The 11,499-nt window shown below is 57.9% G+C and overlaps 1 protein-coding gene and 1 long non-coding RNA gene across 5 annotated transcripts; one reads left to right on the top strand and one right to left on the bottom strand.

Moving 5' to 3' along the window:
- The first annotated feature begins 116 nt into the window (after positions 1 to 116).
- Positions 117 to 4,615, top strand: LOC136318992 (uncharacterized). Its single transcript, XR_010728144.1, has 3 exons — positions 117 to 209; positions 3,105 to 3,173; positions 4,505 to 4,615. It is a non-coding gene; the product is annotated as an uncharacterized lncRNA (long non-coding RNA).
- Positions 4,402 to 11,251, bottom strand: TBC1D10C (TBC1 domain family member 10C). 4 transcript variants are annotated; one of them, XM_066252195.1, is made up of 10 exons: positions 11,151 to 11,251; positions 10,706 to 10,884; positions 9,921 to 10,020; positions 9,589 to 9,774; positions 9,399 to 9,505; positions 9,084 to 9,198; positions 8,324 to 8,389; positions 8,009 to 8,198; positions 5,852 to 6,006; positions 4,402 to 5,569 (listed from the first exon to the last, which is right to left on the bottom strand). In XM_066252195.1, exons 2-10 carry the CDS (start codon positions 10,855 to 10,857, stop codon positions 5,222 to 5,224), a joined length of 1,419 nt encoding a protein of 472 aa, XP_066108292.1. In that variant the 5' UTR covers positions 10,858 to 10,884; positions 11,151 to 11,251; the 3' UTR covers positions 4,402 to 5,221. The 4 variants fall into 4 exon arrangements, with proteins under 4 accessions (XP_066108292.1, XP_066108291.1, XP_066108294.1 ...); XM_066252194.1 differs by having other exon boundaries at positions 11,133 to 11,178; XM_066252197.1 differs by having other exon boundaries at positions 9,589 to 9,696; positions 11,133 to 11,178.
- Between the last annotated feature and the right edge of the window lie 248 nt (positions 11,252 to 11,499).

The raw sequence follows: 11,499 nt of genomic DNA, 5'->3' as shown, positions 1-11,499 counted from the left end.
GGGCAGGGGCGGCGCGGGCCCAGGGGCCACACTGCTTGCCAGAGGACCTGCCCCGCCCCTCCCGCCCAAACGCGCCACCCAACAGGAAATCTGGGGTCCCGGGAGTGGGAGAACATCCGATCCAAAGAGCCAGGGAACCGAAAGGGCCAGGGAGAGTCAGAGGGACAGATGGCATCCTCAGAGACACAGACTGTGGAGCAGAGAGCCAGGTACCAACGGAAAGGGATGGCCAGAGAGGGTCACAGACATTGGGCCATGGTAAAGAAAAGACAGACAGGAAAACAGGGACAGAGAGAGAATGTCCCATAATGCAAGAGATGGAAAGAGGGGGGGGTGAGGGGGAGGGAGAGCGGAGCAGACAGAGACTGGTACTAGGGCCCGCCCTCGGGGGTGGGGTGGCTGGGAAAGCCCTGGAGCACACAGTCCAGAGCTCTGTCTGTCCCTGGATGGTGTCCTGACCTCCCAGCACACCCGGCTAGCAGCTGTCTGTCCCAGCCATGAGCGCTCGGCCCTGTGGCAGACTGTCCTGGAAAGACCCTCTGGGCCAGGGGTCCCGGTGCATTGGGTTCTCTTCTCATTTCTCCCAGCCCTGTCAGAGCAGTGACCACTCAGTAAGATGTCCTCACAAGGGCGGTCCCAGTTTCCTGGGACATCCTCTCCCCTGTGGGGAGGGAGTGGCCAGGCTGAGGAAGTGCCAGTGGGTCTGAGCATGGGTAGGGGGTCATCTACAGGATCTGTCCTGCCCATCAACACGCAGGTCAGCTGGCCACCCACGGTCTCTAGACACACATCCTCACGCCCAGGGGCACCAACAGAAGCACACCCCAAGAAATCTGGCTCACAGCCACGGATTCACCCCATGAAACACCCAGCCACCAAGAAACACTCACCCTCTACTCAAGTGGGAGAGTGTCATACTAGCTGGGTTCCAATCCTAGTTCCAGCATGAGACCGCCCCTTCCTGGTCTGAACCTCACTTTCCTCCTGCCTAGAATGGAGTTGGTTCTCATCTCACAGGGCTATGAGGGTTGGCACATGCCAACGCCCAGCACAAGCAGGCTGTTGTTACAATTTCTCTACCTCATACCTCCAAACTCAGATCCTCTCCCTGGAGGCACTGGCTGTCCCCAAGAGTCTCCTGGGCTGGGGAGAGTACTGAGGGGCCCATGGCACTTGTAGGGACACAGTGGCAGTTTGGGGTCCTTTCTGCAACTGTGTACAGAGTAGCCTGTGGGGACCTACCGCTGTCTACTACTGGAGGGACTTGGAGGGGAGAAGTGACTTATGGAGGGTCCCCCTGCCCATCCCACACTCCCTATGCAGGTCCCCAGGCCTGGCTGCTCCGGACCTCTTGGCTCCAGGTCCACACACTCAGGCTCCTGAGATACAGTGCAGCACCTGAGAAAGCCCATTCTCCTGCAGCATGGGAGCAGGAGGGGGGCACAGAAGTCGTCAAAGAGCATGAGCTTTGACACTTAACAAGTGTTGAAAACCAAAATTCAACTGGGTATCTTTTAAAGACTTTATTGGCTGTATTCAATGATTCATAAATCGGTCAGCAGTCAATCCAGCAGATAGAAAGGAGCGCTAAGGGACTGCGCAGAACGGAAGACTTGATGGGCAGAGAGTGGGACCCAGGAAGGTTACCAGGCGAGAAGCAGGTAGGTTAGTGCATTCTTTGAGCAGACGGGAGGGATCTAACCAGTGCTGACCAGGTGATTCCTACTTGACTGGCTTAAGATTCCATTTCTGGGAGAGCTGATGCTGTAATTCTCAGTTTGGTGATATATGGCTTAGCATAAGTGACTTCATTTGGAACCTGTTCTCTCCCCCCCCCCCATCCCCATTGATTTGAAAGAGAAGAGAGTAACAGGGAGAGGGGGTTGGGGAAGGGGAGAGAGAGAAAGAGACAGAGACAGAGAAAGAAAGCATCAACTCATTCCACTTAGTTGTTGCATTTAGTTTTGCACTCACTGTTTTTTTCTGCACATGTGCCCTGACCCAGGATTGAGCCCACAACCTCTCAGCCTGCAGGGCTGATGCTGTATCCATTTAGCCACCCAAACTGGGCCTGTTGTCTTGTTTTTAACACAAGTTCTACAGTGGCTGGGCAAGGAGTGTGGTCGAAGGTTAGCGCTCAGTAGCAATGACAGCAAGCATTTCATGACCTTGCTCTGGGTGCTGTGTGGGGAGCATTAGATGCTGCATCTCACTGAACCCTGTGAAGTAGCAGTTGTGATCCTCCTCTGACTTTGACAGATGAGGAAAGTGAGGCTCAGAGAGGTGGTGTTACTTGTCCAAGTTCACACAGCCGGTGAATGGTGGAGTCGGGCTCCTACCTCTGCCAGAGTGCATGCATACGTGCACAGGGCACAGCGTGCTTTCATGCCCACTCCAGGCTATGCTGGCAAGCCACTGGCTGTGATGGCATCTGCCTTGTGGGTGCAGGGAGGAAAATCAGGGTCTGGCATAATATTGAGGTTGTAGAGCAAGCACCCTTGGAGCCGGAGTGGGCAGTTTTATCCATTTCCTGTAAGAGAAAACTGAGGCTCACAGTAAGTGAGAGGGTCTTTCCCATGCAGAGACTTTGCAGAGAGGCCACGTCTGATTTGTAAGAGCCTGGAACAGTGTGGGCATGGGGCCAGGGAACCTCTGGGCTGGGTAGCAGATGGAGACCATGGGCACTCCCCCTACCAAGGCCAGATTCATTTGTCGCTCTTTTTTGCTTGCCGCCCACTCCTATGTCCTGGGCTGACCCAGGCCAGCCAGCATACATCGCTGGGTGCCGTTCCAGCTTTGGTTCTCATAGGCTGCACGCTCTGAGGTGCATGGCTTGCCTTCTCTGAGCCCCTTTCCAGAAAGGTTTGTAGGGAGCTGGGTCTGCCAGGTTCACCAAGTATGGTCGTACATGTTGCTCACTGCAGAAACGTACCGACTGAGAGGTAAGTCCTGCCACCCTACCTGCCACAGGGCCTGAGATCCCATTAGCTGCCCCGCTCGAAGCCTAAGGCACAGAGGTCTGCGCTCCAGCTGGCTCTGGCCCTCACTGCCATCTTGGGCTGGGTACTCAACCTCCCAAAGTCTCCATTTCTCCCTTTGTCTAGTGAGGCTGTCAGTCCCACCTGCAGAGCGGAGGGTGTGGGCGGCGCTTGAGAAGGCGGCAGGAGCTGCAGGTGAGTGGGTTATTATTAATGCAGCTTCCCTGCTGTGGCGAGGGTTGAGGGGGAGGGCTCTGGAAGCACTTTTACTGGGGAGGGGCAGTGTTGCCCCACTCTCAGAGGGGCTGGAATGCAGGCTGGGGGTGGGTGGGAGCAGAAGAGAGAGCACCCCCAGGAGGGCAGACAGAGGTGGGTGCCCAATGGTACGGGGCAGGTTCAAGGCTGCCAATGTGGGGGTAGGGGTAAACCTGGGGTCTGTCATAGGCAGGTAGGCCTTGGCCAGGTTCCCTCCCCTCTTTAGCCTCAGTCCCCCCCAAAAAAACTGCAGATCTAGTTTTGGACCTCTGTGATGCCTCCGCCAGGCTCCTTGAGAGTGGAATGCTCTGTCTGGACCCAGGGCCTGGCTGGGCACACAGTACCACCCAAGCACATGTAGAGTGAGTGCATTCCTGGGGCCCGCGGCCCTGTCATTAGAACATTCCAAGTCAGGGGGCTGACGGGTGGCCATGCCAATGTTGCAGCACAGCCACTGGGATGGGCCGACTGACTATTCCACCAATGAGGAGGACTCCAAAGGCTTTCTCCCCTACGCTTGGGTCCTGCCATGGCCCCAACCCTTTACCTTCCACCCTGTGAGGCGGGTGCCCAGGGAGGCAGGGAGGGAGGGCAGGAATGGGCACCCAGCAAAGCAAGCCTGCATGGGAACCAGCCCTGTTTTCCTGGTGATGGCTCATGGCCCAGGCACCCACAGGGGGCAATTAGTAAGTGTGGGAGGGGGTTTCCATGGTGGCAGTCCCCAGGGGTTGAGGCAAGGCTTCAGGAGGGGACAAGGACCGGCGGGACCTTTCTCCTTTGTCCTGGGCACACTAGGCCTTTGTTTCTGCCTGGCTCTCTCTGAAAATGGGACCAGGATCATGGGTGGGGTGTGGACTTTGGGTTAGAGTTCCCCCACCCCCAGGGATCCTGAACCGGCCTTGGGGGAGGAGCAGAATAAGGGATAAGCCCCACTTCTGGGCCCAGCATCCACCTGGGGAGCCCTCCTCCCACAGGTGCTACCTGTCCCTAAGAGGCTGAGCAGGACGCTCACCATTGGGTCCTATTGCTGGTAAACACATTCCTGTAGCCAATGGGCAGCCTTGGTGTGTATGGTCAAACAGGGCAGGGCTAGGAGATGCAGGGCTGTGGTCAGGGGAGGAGGAAGGAAAAGGCAACTGGTCTAGGGTTAGAGATGGAGGGCATTTGATCCAACTCCAGCCAGGCTTCTGCTTGATCAGACTTTATTCCAGGAGTCCTTTGGAGTTCCCTAGCCCAGCTGGCTGCCCTGACCCTAATGCTCCTTCAACTAGGCTTCTGTGCTTGCAAGGGGACAGCTCCATGGCCTGGTGGTGGTAGGCCTCAGCCCCAAAGCCCCACTCTGTGATTCTCCTTCATCCTGTGCCTGGCGCAGTCAGTCCATGGTGAGGAATGAGTGAAGAAAACAAGATGAAGTCAGTGTAATTAAAGTGACTCAAAATGGAGTCTGTATCGTCAAGCTGGCACAATGGGTTCAAGAGGAAATGATTTTATTTTATTTTAGCCTGAGGACTTAAACTTTTGAACTTTCCAGTTGTGCGTCAATGCCTGAAGACTTATTAATTCCTATAGATGGAACTTAGGAAAAAATGAAGAACTTAGGAAGGAATGTTCACGTGTCCAGGCCGCCTGACATCGGGAAGCTTCCCATCTCCTACCAACTCGGAGCCACAAAGCGCTGGACTGCTTCTGCTCAAGAACGTGCTTTTTGCTATAGAACTCTCGGCTTTCCTTTCTTCATGGGACACTCTGGGTATTGCCTAGTCATGTTTCTAGTTTGTAAACCCTAAGAATTTTGAATAAATCTTAATCATTTTTTTGTAGCCAACGCCTCCTGGTTCATTTCTGCTTGGTCGCCAGTGAGAAGGCAGCTGAGTCACCAAATCCCAGTGGTAAAGTGCGGTGCTCACTTGTGAGGCTGGCATCAGCCATTCAGGCAACTGGGGTCAGGGGACACTGAGTCCACAGTGGTACCCTCAGAGGTGAGACCTTCAGAATCGGGTGTCCGGGAAGGAGACGGAGCCACGATGGGACCTGGGGGGGCCCTCAATCGGGGGACCCCTGGACCGAGTCAGGAGCCCATGGAAAGTCTTGCCTCGGGTCTGGGGCTTGCGCCGTGGTGGCCTGGGCTCATCTGGGGGCTGCACCACGATAAGGGGCACCTCAGGCCTGGTGCCTCCCCGCACCCCTGCCAGCTGCTGGGCCTCAAAGATGGCTTGGGCCCCGGCCAGGCGGGCCTTCGGCCGCGGGGGTGGCCCGGATGTTGACTCCGGCAGCTGGGCCAGCTGGGCCTTGATCTCCCGCTGCAGGTCCTGCTCGGACAGGGCCACGTTGTGCACCTGTGGGGAGCGGTTGGCACTGAGTCTGCCTGGACTGCAGATAGGCAGGAAACCGTAAGGTCCCCCCAGGGCGGGCAGTACACAGCCCCAGGAAGTGGCTGAGGGCGGAGGGGCTGACAGTCTCGCTAAGGGAGCCCATAGCGAGTCACTTGAGGCCTGGGGTTTTCACAGTGTCTGCTGCTCAGAGGACAGGAACTAAGCACTGATTCTCACTCTGACTTCCTGCTCTGGGACTCAGTTTCCCCAACTGTGCAGCAGGGAAGGGTGGGCAGGGGCACGCACCTGGGGCATGAAGACCTCCTCCTGCAGCTGGGTGGGGGGGATGGCCCGCAGGGCACCGAGCGTCTCCAGGAGCCCCGGGCAGGCCAGGCGCTGTTCTGCGGTGCCTAGTGCCAGGCGCACCAGCGTCAGCCCCACACGGAACAGCACCTTCACACCTGCAGGCCGAGAGCTCACTCAGAGCAGGCTAGCCCTGCCCCACCTCCATTCTGCACCTAAACCTGCCCTCTGCACCAGGTCCCTCCCACCGTCCCATAACTCTGCAGCCACCACCCAGGCCAGGCGCAAGGACTGAGGAGGAGGCCGGTTGGGATCACTGGTAACTATATCCTGGCAGCCAGTGATGCTCCTGGGCAGAGCAGCCTGCCAGAAGCCAGGCGTGACTGACAACCTCTCTGGGCCTCAGCTCCTTGACCCTGCAGGGAAGGGCTGGGTTGGGGGACGTGACCAATTAGGCCCTTCCAGCTCAGATCTGTGACCTTTTGGTTCCAGAGAGATTCTTGCCAGAGCTCCTATCCCTAAGCCAAGATCATAGTGCACACGTGCATGTACACACAGGTGTGACATTGGGCCATCCCAGAGCCTCAGAAGCCCTTCCAGGAAGCTCAGGTCTGCTGAGCAGAGCAGTCAGGGGACCAGCAAGACTTAGTAACAACTGTGACTAGTAAAGGGATGAAGATCAATGTCATCTTTATAAGAGGGAGTCCATGTCAGCACTTGTCCTCAGTGGGGAGAGCCAGGATAGCTCAGTCACACTGATCAGGCTCTGCCCTAGAGGTCTGAGGCCAGAGAGGAGGTGGACCATAGATGGTGACTTGGACACCCATGGCCAGAGCTCTAAGCCAGCACACATCAGGTGTTCAATAAATGCGCTGATTGATTTCTACCACTGTTTTTTTTTTAAGGTGCAACTGCTGGCCAACCCATAAGGTTCCTGACAGGAGAACCAGGGCCCAAAGACCGAGTTTGATTCAGCTCTGTCCTGACACCCCCATTTGGCCCGGGCGTCCACCTCTCTTTACACCTATGCCCCCCAAGTCATCTGTAGTCAGGACCCAGGACCCTGTAGATGGTGTTCTGCCTGGGCTCCCAGTCTCCACACTGTGCCTTCAAGTCCGCCTCCTCCACGGAGCGCCACAAGCATCTTTAAAAGCAGCAGTCTCGCCCTGGCCGGTTGGCTCAGTGGTTGACTCCGGCCTGGCGTGCAGGAGTCTCGGGTTCGATTCCCAGCCAGGGCACACAGGAGAAGCGCCCATCTGCTTCTTCACCCCTCCCCCTCTCCTTCCTCTCTGTCTCTCTCTTCCCCTCCCGCAGCCGAGGCTCCATTGGAGCAAAGATGGCCCGGGCGCTGGGGATGGCTCCTTGGCCTCTGCCCCAGGCACTAGAGTGGCTCTGGTCGCAACAGAGCGATGCCCCGGAGGGGCAGAGCATCGCCCCCTGGTGGGCAGAGCATCGCCCCTGGTGGGCGTGCCGGGTGGATCCCGGTCGGGCGCATGCAGGAGTCTGTCTGACTGTCTCTCCCCATTTCCAGCTTCAGAAAAATACAAAAAAAAAAAAAAAAAAAAAAAAAGCAGCAGTCTCTTCCTGCTGCTCCCCTAACACTCGGTCATGACCCTGGCTTTATTTTCTACATGGCACCTATGATAATCTATAAATATCTTGTCCATTTGGTTATAGTCGCTTCTATCCCCACCCCACCCCCAGGAGGCAGGTCCGCTCACTCAGGTGGCCCCAGTGGCTAGGGCAGTGTCTGGCACCAGTGAGTATGCGCCAAGTAGGTCCTTGGGCTCCAGAATGAGGGCCTCTAGCATTGGCCAGGTCCCCACTCTGCCAGTCCCTCCACGGCAGTGACCTCCCCAGGCCCTGTCCCATCTACCTTGAGGGAGCCTCCCTGGCCCCAGCCCGCCCCCAGGCCAGGGCTGCCCTCCCAATGGTGGTCTCGCCGCAGGGGGCTACCATTCATTACATTGGGAGTGTGTGGCCAGGGGCTGGGCTGTCTCCCCAGAGCCGCAGGGTGCATCGCCCTCAACACACCTGGGCACCCAGACCCAGGCCCAGGACTGGCAGTGGCAGACGGGGCAGACGGGGGAGGGCTCGTTTCTGCGTACACCTCAAGGCTGTTACCCCGGCCCCCCACCCGCCTGGCTGTTGTCCACTCACCCTCACTGAGGAAGGCGTCCCAGACACGCAGCACTGTGGGGAAAGGCAGGGAGCGGGCGAAGAGGCACAGGAACCACTCGGGCAGGTAGAGCAGGGGCCCGACACCCACCTGCTGCAGGTGCTTGTGCACACGCGGGTGCAGCCGTCTCAGCAGAGCCATGAACACCTCGGCGTCCAGCCGCACAGCCTCCTGCAGCCGTGTCCATCAGCACCTCCACTCCCAAACCCCAGGCTCTGTGCCCCTCAGTCCCTGGGTCCCCACCCACTTGCCCAGCCCCTCCCCCTCTGCGCTCTGACCCCATCCCAGCCTCTCACCATGTGTGGCCCATAGTAGCCGGGCAGGTAAAACTCGCAGATCTGCACCAGGCACCAGAAGGCCTCCTGAGGGCAGAGCACAGTCTGTGAGTGCCCCCACACCACTAAAGGGACCACAGGGCAGAGAAAGGGGCGCCAGGGTGTCCCTGGACACCATCCACAGTGACTCTGGAGCCAGAAGCCTGGACTCAGTGCTGGGTGGTACTCTTACCAAAGCCTCCCCATGACCAGAGAAAGATCTATCGACGGGTTTCGGGGGTTGGAAGTCACAGGGCTCAGGGTATTCAATTTGGTCACATGGATAGGGTTCATTGGTCAAGGTTTGGGAGGATCCCAAACTTCAAGTCCTGGGTCCTTGGGGTCATTGGGCCAGGGATCATGGTCACAGGGCTCAGAACCAGGAGTCACAGGGTCAAGGCAATAACATCCAGACTCCTAGATCACTGGGCAAGGGGCAAAGGTAAAGGATCCCAGGTTTTTGGGGTCAAGGTTGTTGGGTTTGAAGATCATTGAGGTTGGCATTAATGAGGTCCTGGTTCAATAGGACAGGATCTGGGATCTTTAGGTCCCTGAGGTCAGAGTTCCTGGGACTAGGAAGTCATGGGTCCAGGGCACAAGATAACTAGTTCTGAGATAACTAGGGCTGGGGATCAACGGTTCCAGGTACATGAATTCAGAGTCCCTGGGGCTGGGAGTCATGGATCACAGGATTGGGGGGGTCAGAGTCTTAAGTCTCTAGAGCAGGGTCAAGGGCACTTACCTCTGGGGGCAGATGCATAAGGAGCACAGCAGCCACGGGGCCCTGGGCCTGGCAGTAGCCCTGTTCCGGCCGATACAGGGTATAGGCCTTAAGTACCTGCAGAAGCCCCTGCTGCCTGTGCCAGAAGACCCCATTAAGGGCCAGTCCTCTGGGCATCCCTTCCCACCCTCTGGCAGCCCCCTCCCAGGCATCACCACCCCGCCTTGTTGGGTCCCCTGAGATGCAAAGACATAAAGCTGAGGGTGGGGGTGGGGGGCTGGACTAAACAACTGGGGTTGCGAGCTTGGGGATTCCTATGCATCACTGGCCTCATACCCATGACCCTGGGGTGACACAAACATCTCGTGCAGAGGGAACTGGCGGTGTAGGTCCCTGCCGATGGTCTCCATCCACTGTGGGTCCCCTGGGGCCTCAGCCAGTTCCTGTGGGTGGGCAGGAAGGTGCGTGTGAGGGCTCAGAGTGGCGAGGGGATCTGGGGAGGTAGGACCCCTGCCAACTTTTTTACCTGGTAAGTACCAGGGCTGTTCTTCTGACACACATGGGCCCCGCAGAGCAGGGGCCAGCACCGGGCACGAAGGGCTGAAGGGATGCCTTTCCGGCACTGCATCTTCACCTGTGGGTGAGACCACGGGACCCCATCAGGCCCGCCGGGCCAGCCACCCCTTCTCCTCTCAGCAGGCACCAACACCGCCTGTCATTGGGCAAGGGCCACTTTGGGTAGTAGGGAACAAAGGCAAGAGGTGTGGGGACACAGGAGGGCTAAATGTTTCCTGGGCCTGGACCAAGGCAAAGGCGGAGGAGCCAGGCAGGCCAGGGTGAGGCCACTGTCCCCCTCACCTTCTTGTACCTCCGAGACATGGTTTTCTCCCAGTGTGACGTCATCTCCACCCACTTCATCTCCCTCTGGCGGATAAGGTCTGCAGGAGGATGACTGGGCCTGGGAGCACATGGGCGCAGACCTTCAGTTGCAGGGCAGCTGTGACCTAGTGCCCACATCTGCCGCTCTCATGCCAACTGGGTAGCCACTAGGGGGTTGACCTGTCCCCAGGAGTTGCCAGTGGTTGTCATGGAGACAGGGAAGGATGTGGCTCTGATGTGGGCGGAGGCAGGAAAGACTAAAGGGGTTGAGTAGGTGTGTGTTGGGGGAGGGGTTGGTTAGCTGTATCCCAGGATAGGGACACAGAAGACACAGGGGTGGACAGAGCTCTGTACTGGAAGCCAGGAGTCCTGAGTTTGAGTCTGGTTCTGTCTCTGATCTGTTGTGACCTCAGGCAAGTTCTTTTGTGTCTCTGCACTTGTTATCCTGTCTGGTATTGGGAAAGGGGGAGGGTGGGGGGAGAGGTGTGGGTTCTATGATTTAGATTTGGGATTCCTGGGCCAGAGATTAAAAGGGGAAGTATTTTCGGCACCAAGGGTGGGCACAAATCCTCAGAGGTTGGGGTTAAAGAGACATACTTGGACACCCAGCCCTGGCATCCTTCGGATTCTACCTGGAGCCTGGGGAGGGGTGACACTGGCTGAGTCCCCAGACCCTCTCAGGACCCTTGAGGTTGGGCCTTACTCAGCCCTCAGCCCCTATCCTCAAGCCTGGCACCCTTCCTCCACCTTCCTTCCCCACTTACCCTGGCTCTACTGAGCTGCCCCCAATGAAGCCATAGCGGTCAGCCTGGCGATATGGGCCTGGCCCACTCAGCTCTGAGTCAGACCCCAAAGAGCTGGAGTCATCCTGCAGCTCGCAGGACTGCAGCAGGTCCTCACCCAGGGCCTGGGCCATGGTGCCCCAGACCCCTGATGCGACAGCCTGAAAGGTGTGGGGAGAGCCAGTGTGAGAGGCAGCTGTTGGCCAGCCGGGGGCCTGGGCTCCCACACAGCCAGTCCCCTGCCCCAGAAACTGGCTGCAGGGTGGGAGGGAGGAGGTTTCAAGGTATCTCACCAAGCCCCTCCTGTCCCCTCTTCTGGAGGAGGTAGGCCCTGAGGTGGCAAAAAGGCCAGGCCTCGGTTCAGAGATCCGCCCCAGGCCCAGTCCCTGTCCCCACCAGCCCAGCTTACCTCCCTGCTGCACCTCACCTCCTCCTCTCACTTCCTCCTCCACCACAGCCTTAGCAACCCACTGGGGGCCCCTCCCCAGGGTGTGGGGGGGCACCCCTTCCTTTCTGAGTCTCTTCCGGCCTACCCCAGTGCCCCTGGGCCATGGGCTCCTCCCATCACCCCTTGGGCTGGCTGGCTGGCTAGCTGCAGGCTGGGGTTCCTGTGCTGGGTATGATGGGGTCAGGGCCAGCCAGAGGTAAAGCGGGCAGGCTGCCTCCAGTTTTGAGGATATTAGCATGTCAAACACTCAATTCAGGGTTCCAATGAGAATTATGATTTACTTAATGTTTGCTCTTTACAAAGTAACTTTTAACATGCAGATTATGTT

Source organism: Saccopteryx bilineata, chromosome 1 (genome assembly GCF_036850765.1).
Source record: "Saccopteryx bilineata isolate mSacBil1 chromosome 1, mSacBil1_pri_phased_curated, whole genome shotgun sequence".
Lineage (NCBI taxonomy): Eukaryota > Metazoa > Chordata > Mammalia > Chiroptera > Emballonuridae > Saccopteryx > Saccopteryx bilineata.
Note: the sequence above shows the minus strand (reverse complement) of the source record. Positions and strands in the feature narration are given on the sequence as shown.

Coding starts and splice junctions, on each gene's coding strand:
- TBC1D10C (XM_066252195.1), bottom strand. CDS start 10,857: ATGGCCCAGGCCCTGGGTGAGGACCTGCTGCAGTCCTGCGAGCTGCAG. Junction 9,775..9,920: donor TGTCTCGGAGGTACAAGAAG/GTGAGGGGGACA, acceptor GCCCAATGACAG/GCGGTGTTGGTGCCTGCTGA. Junction 5,570..5,851: donor AGGAGGTCTTCATGCCCCAG/GTGCGTGCCCCT, acceptor CGCTCCCCACAG/GTGCACAACGTGGCCCTGTC.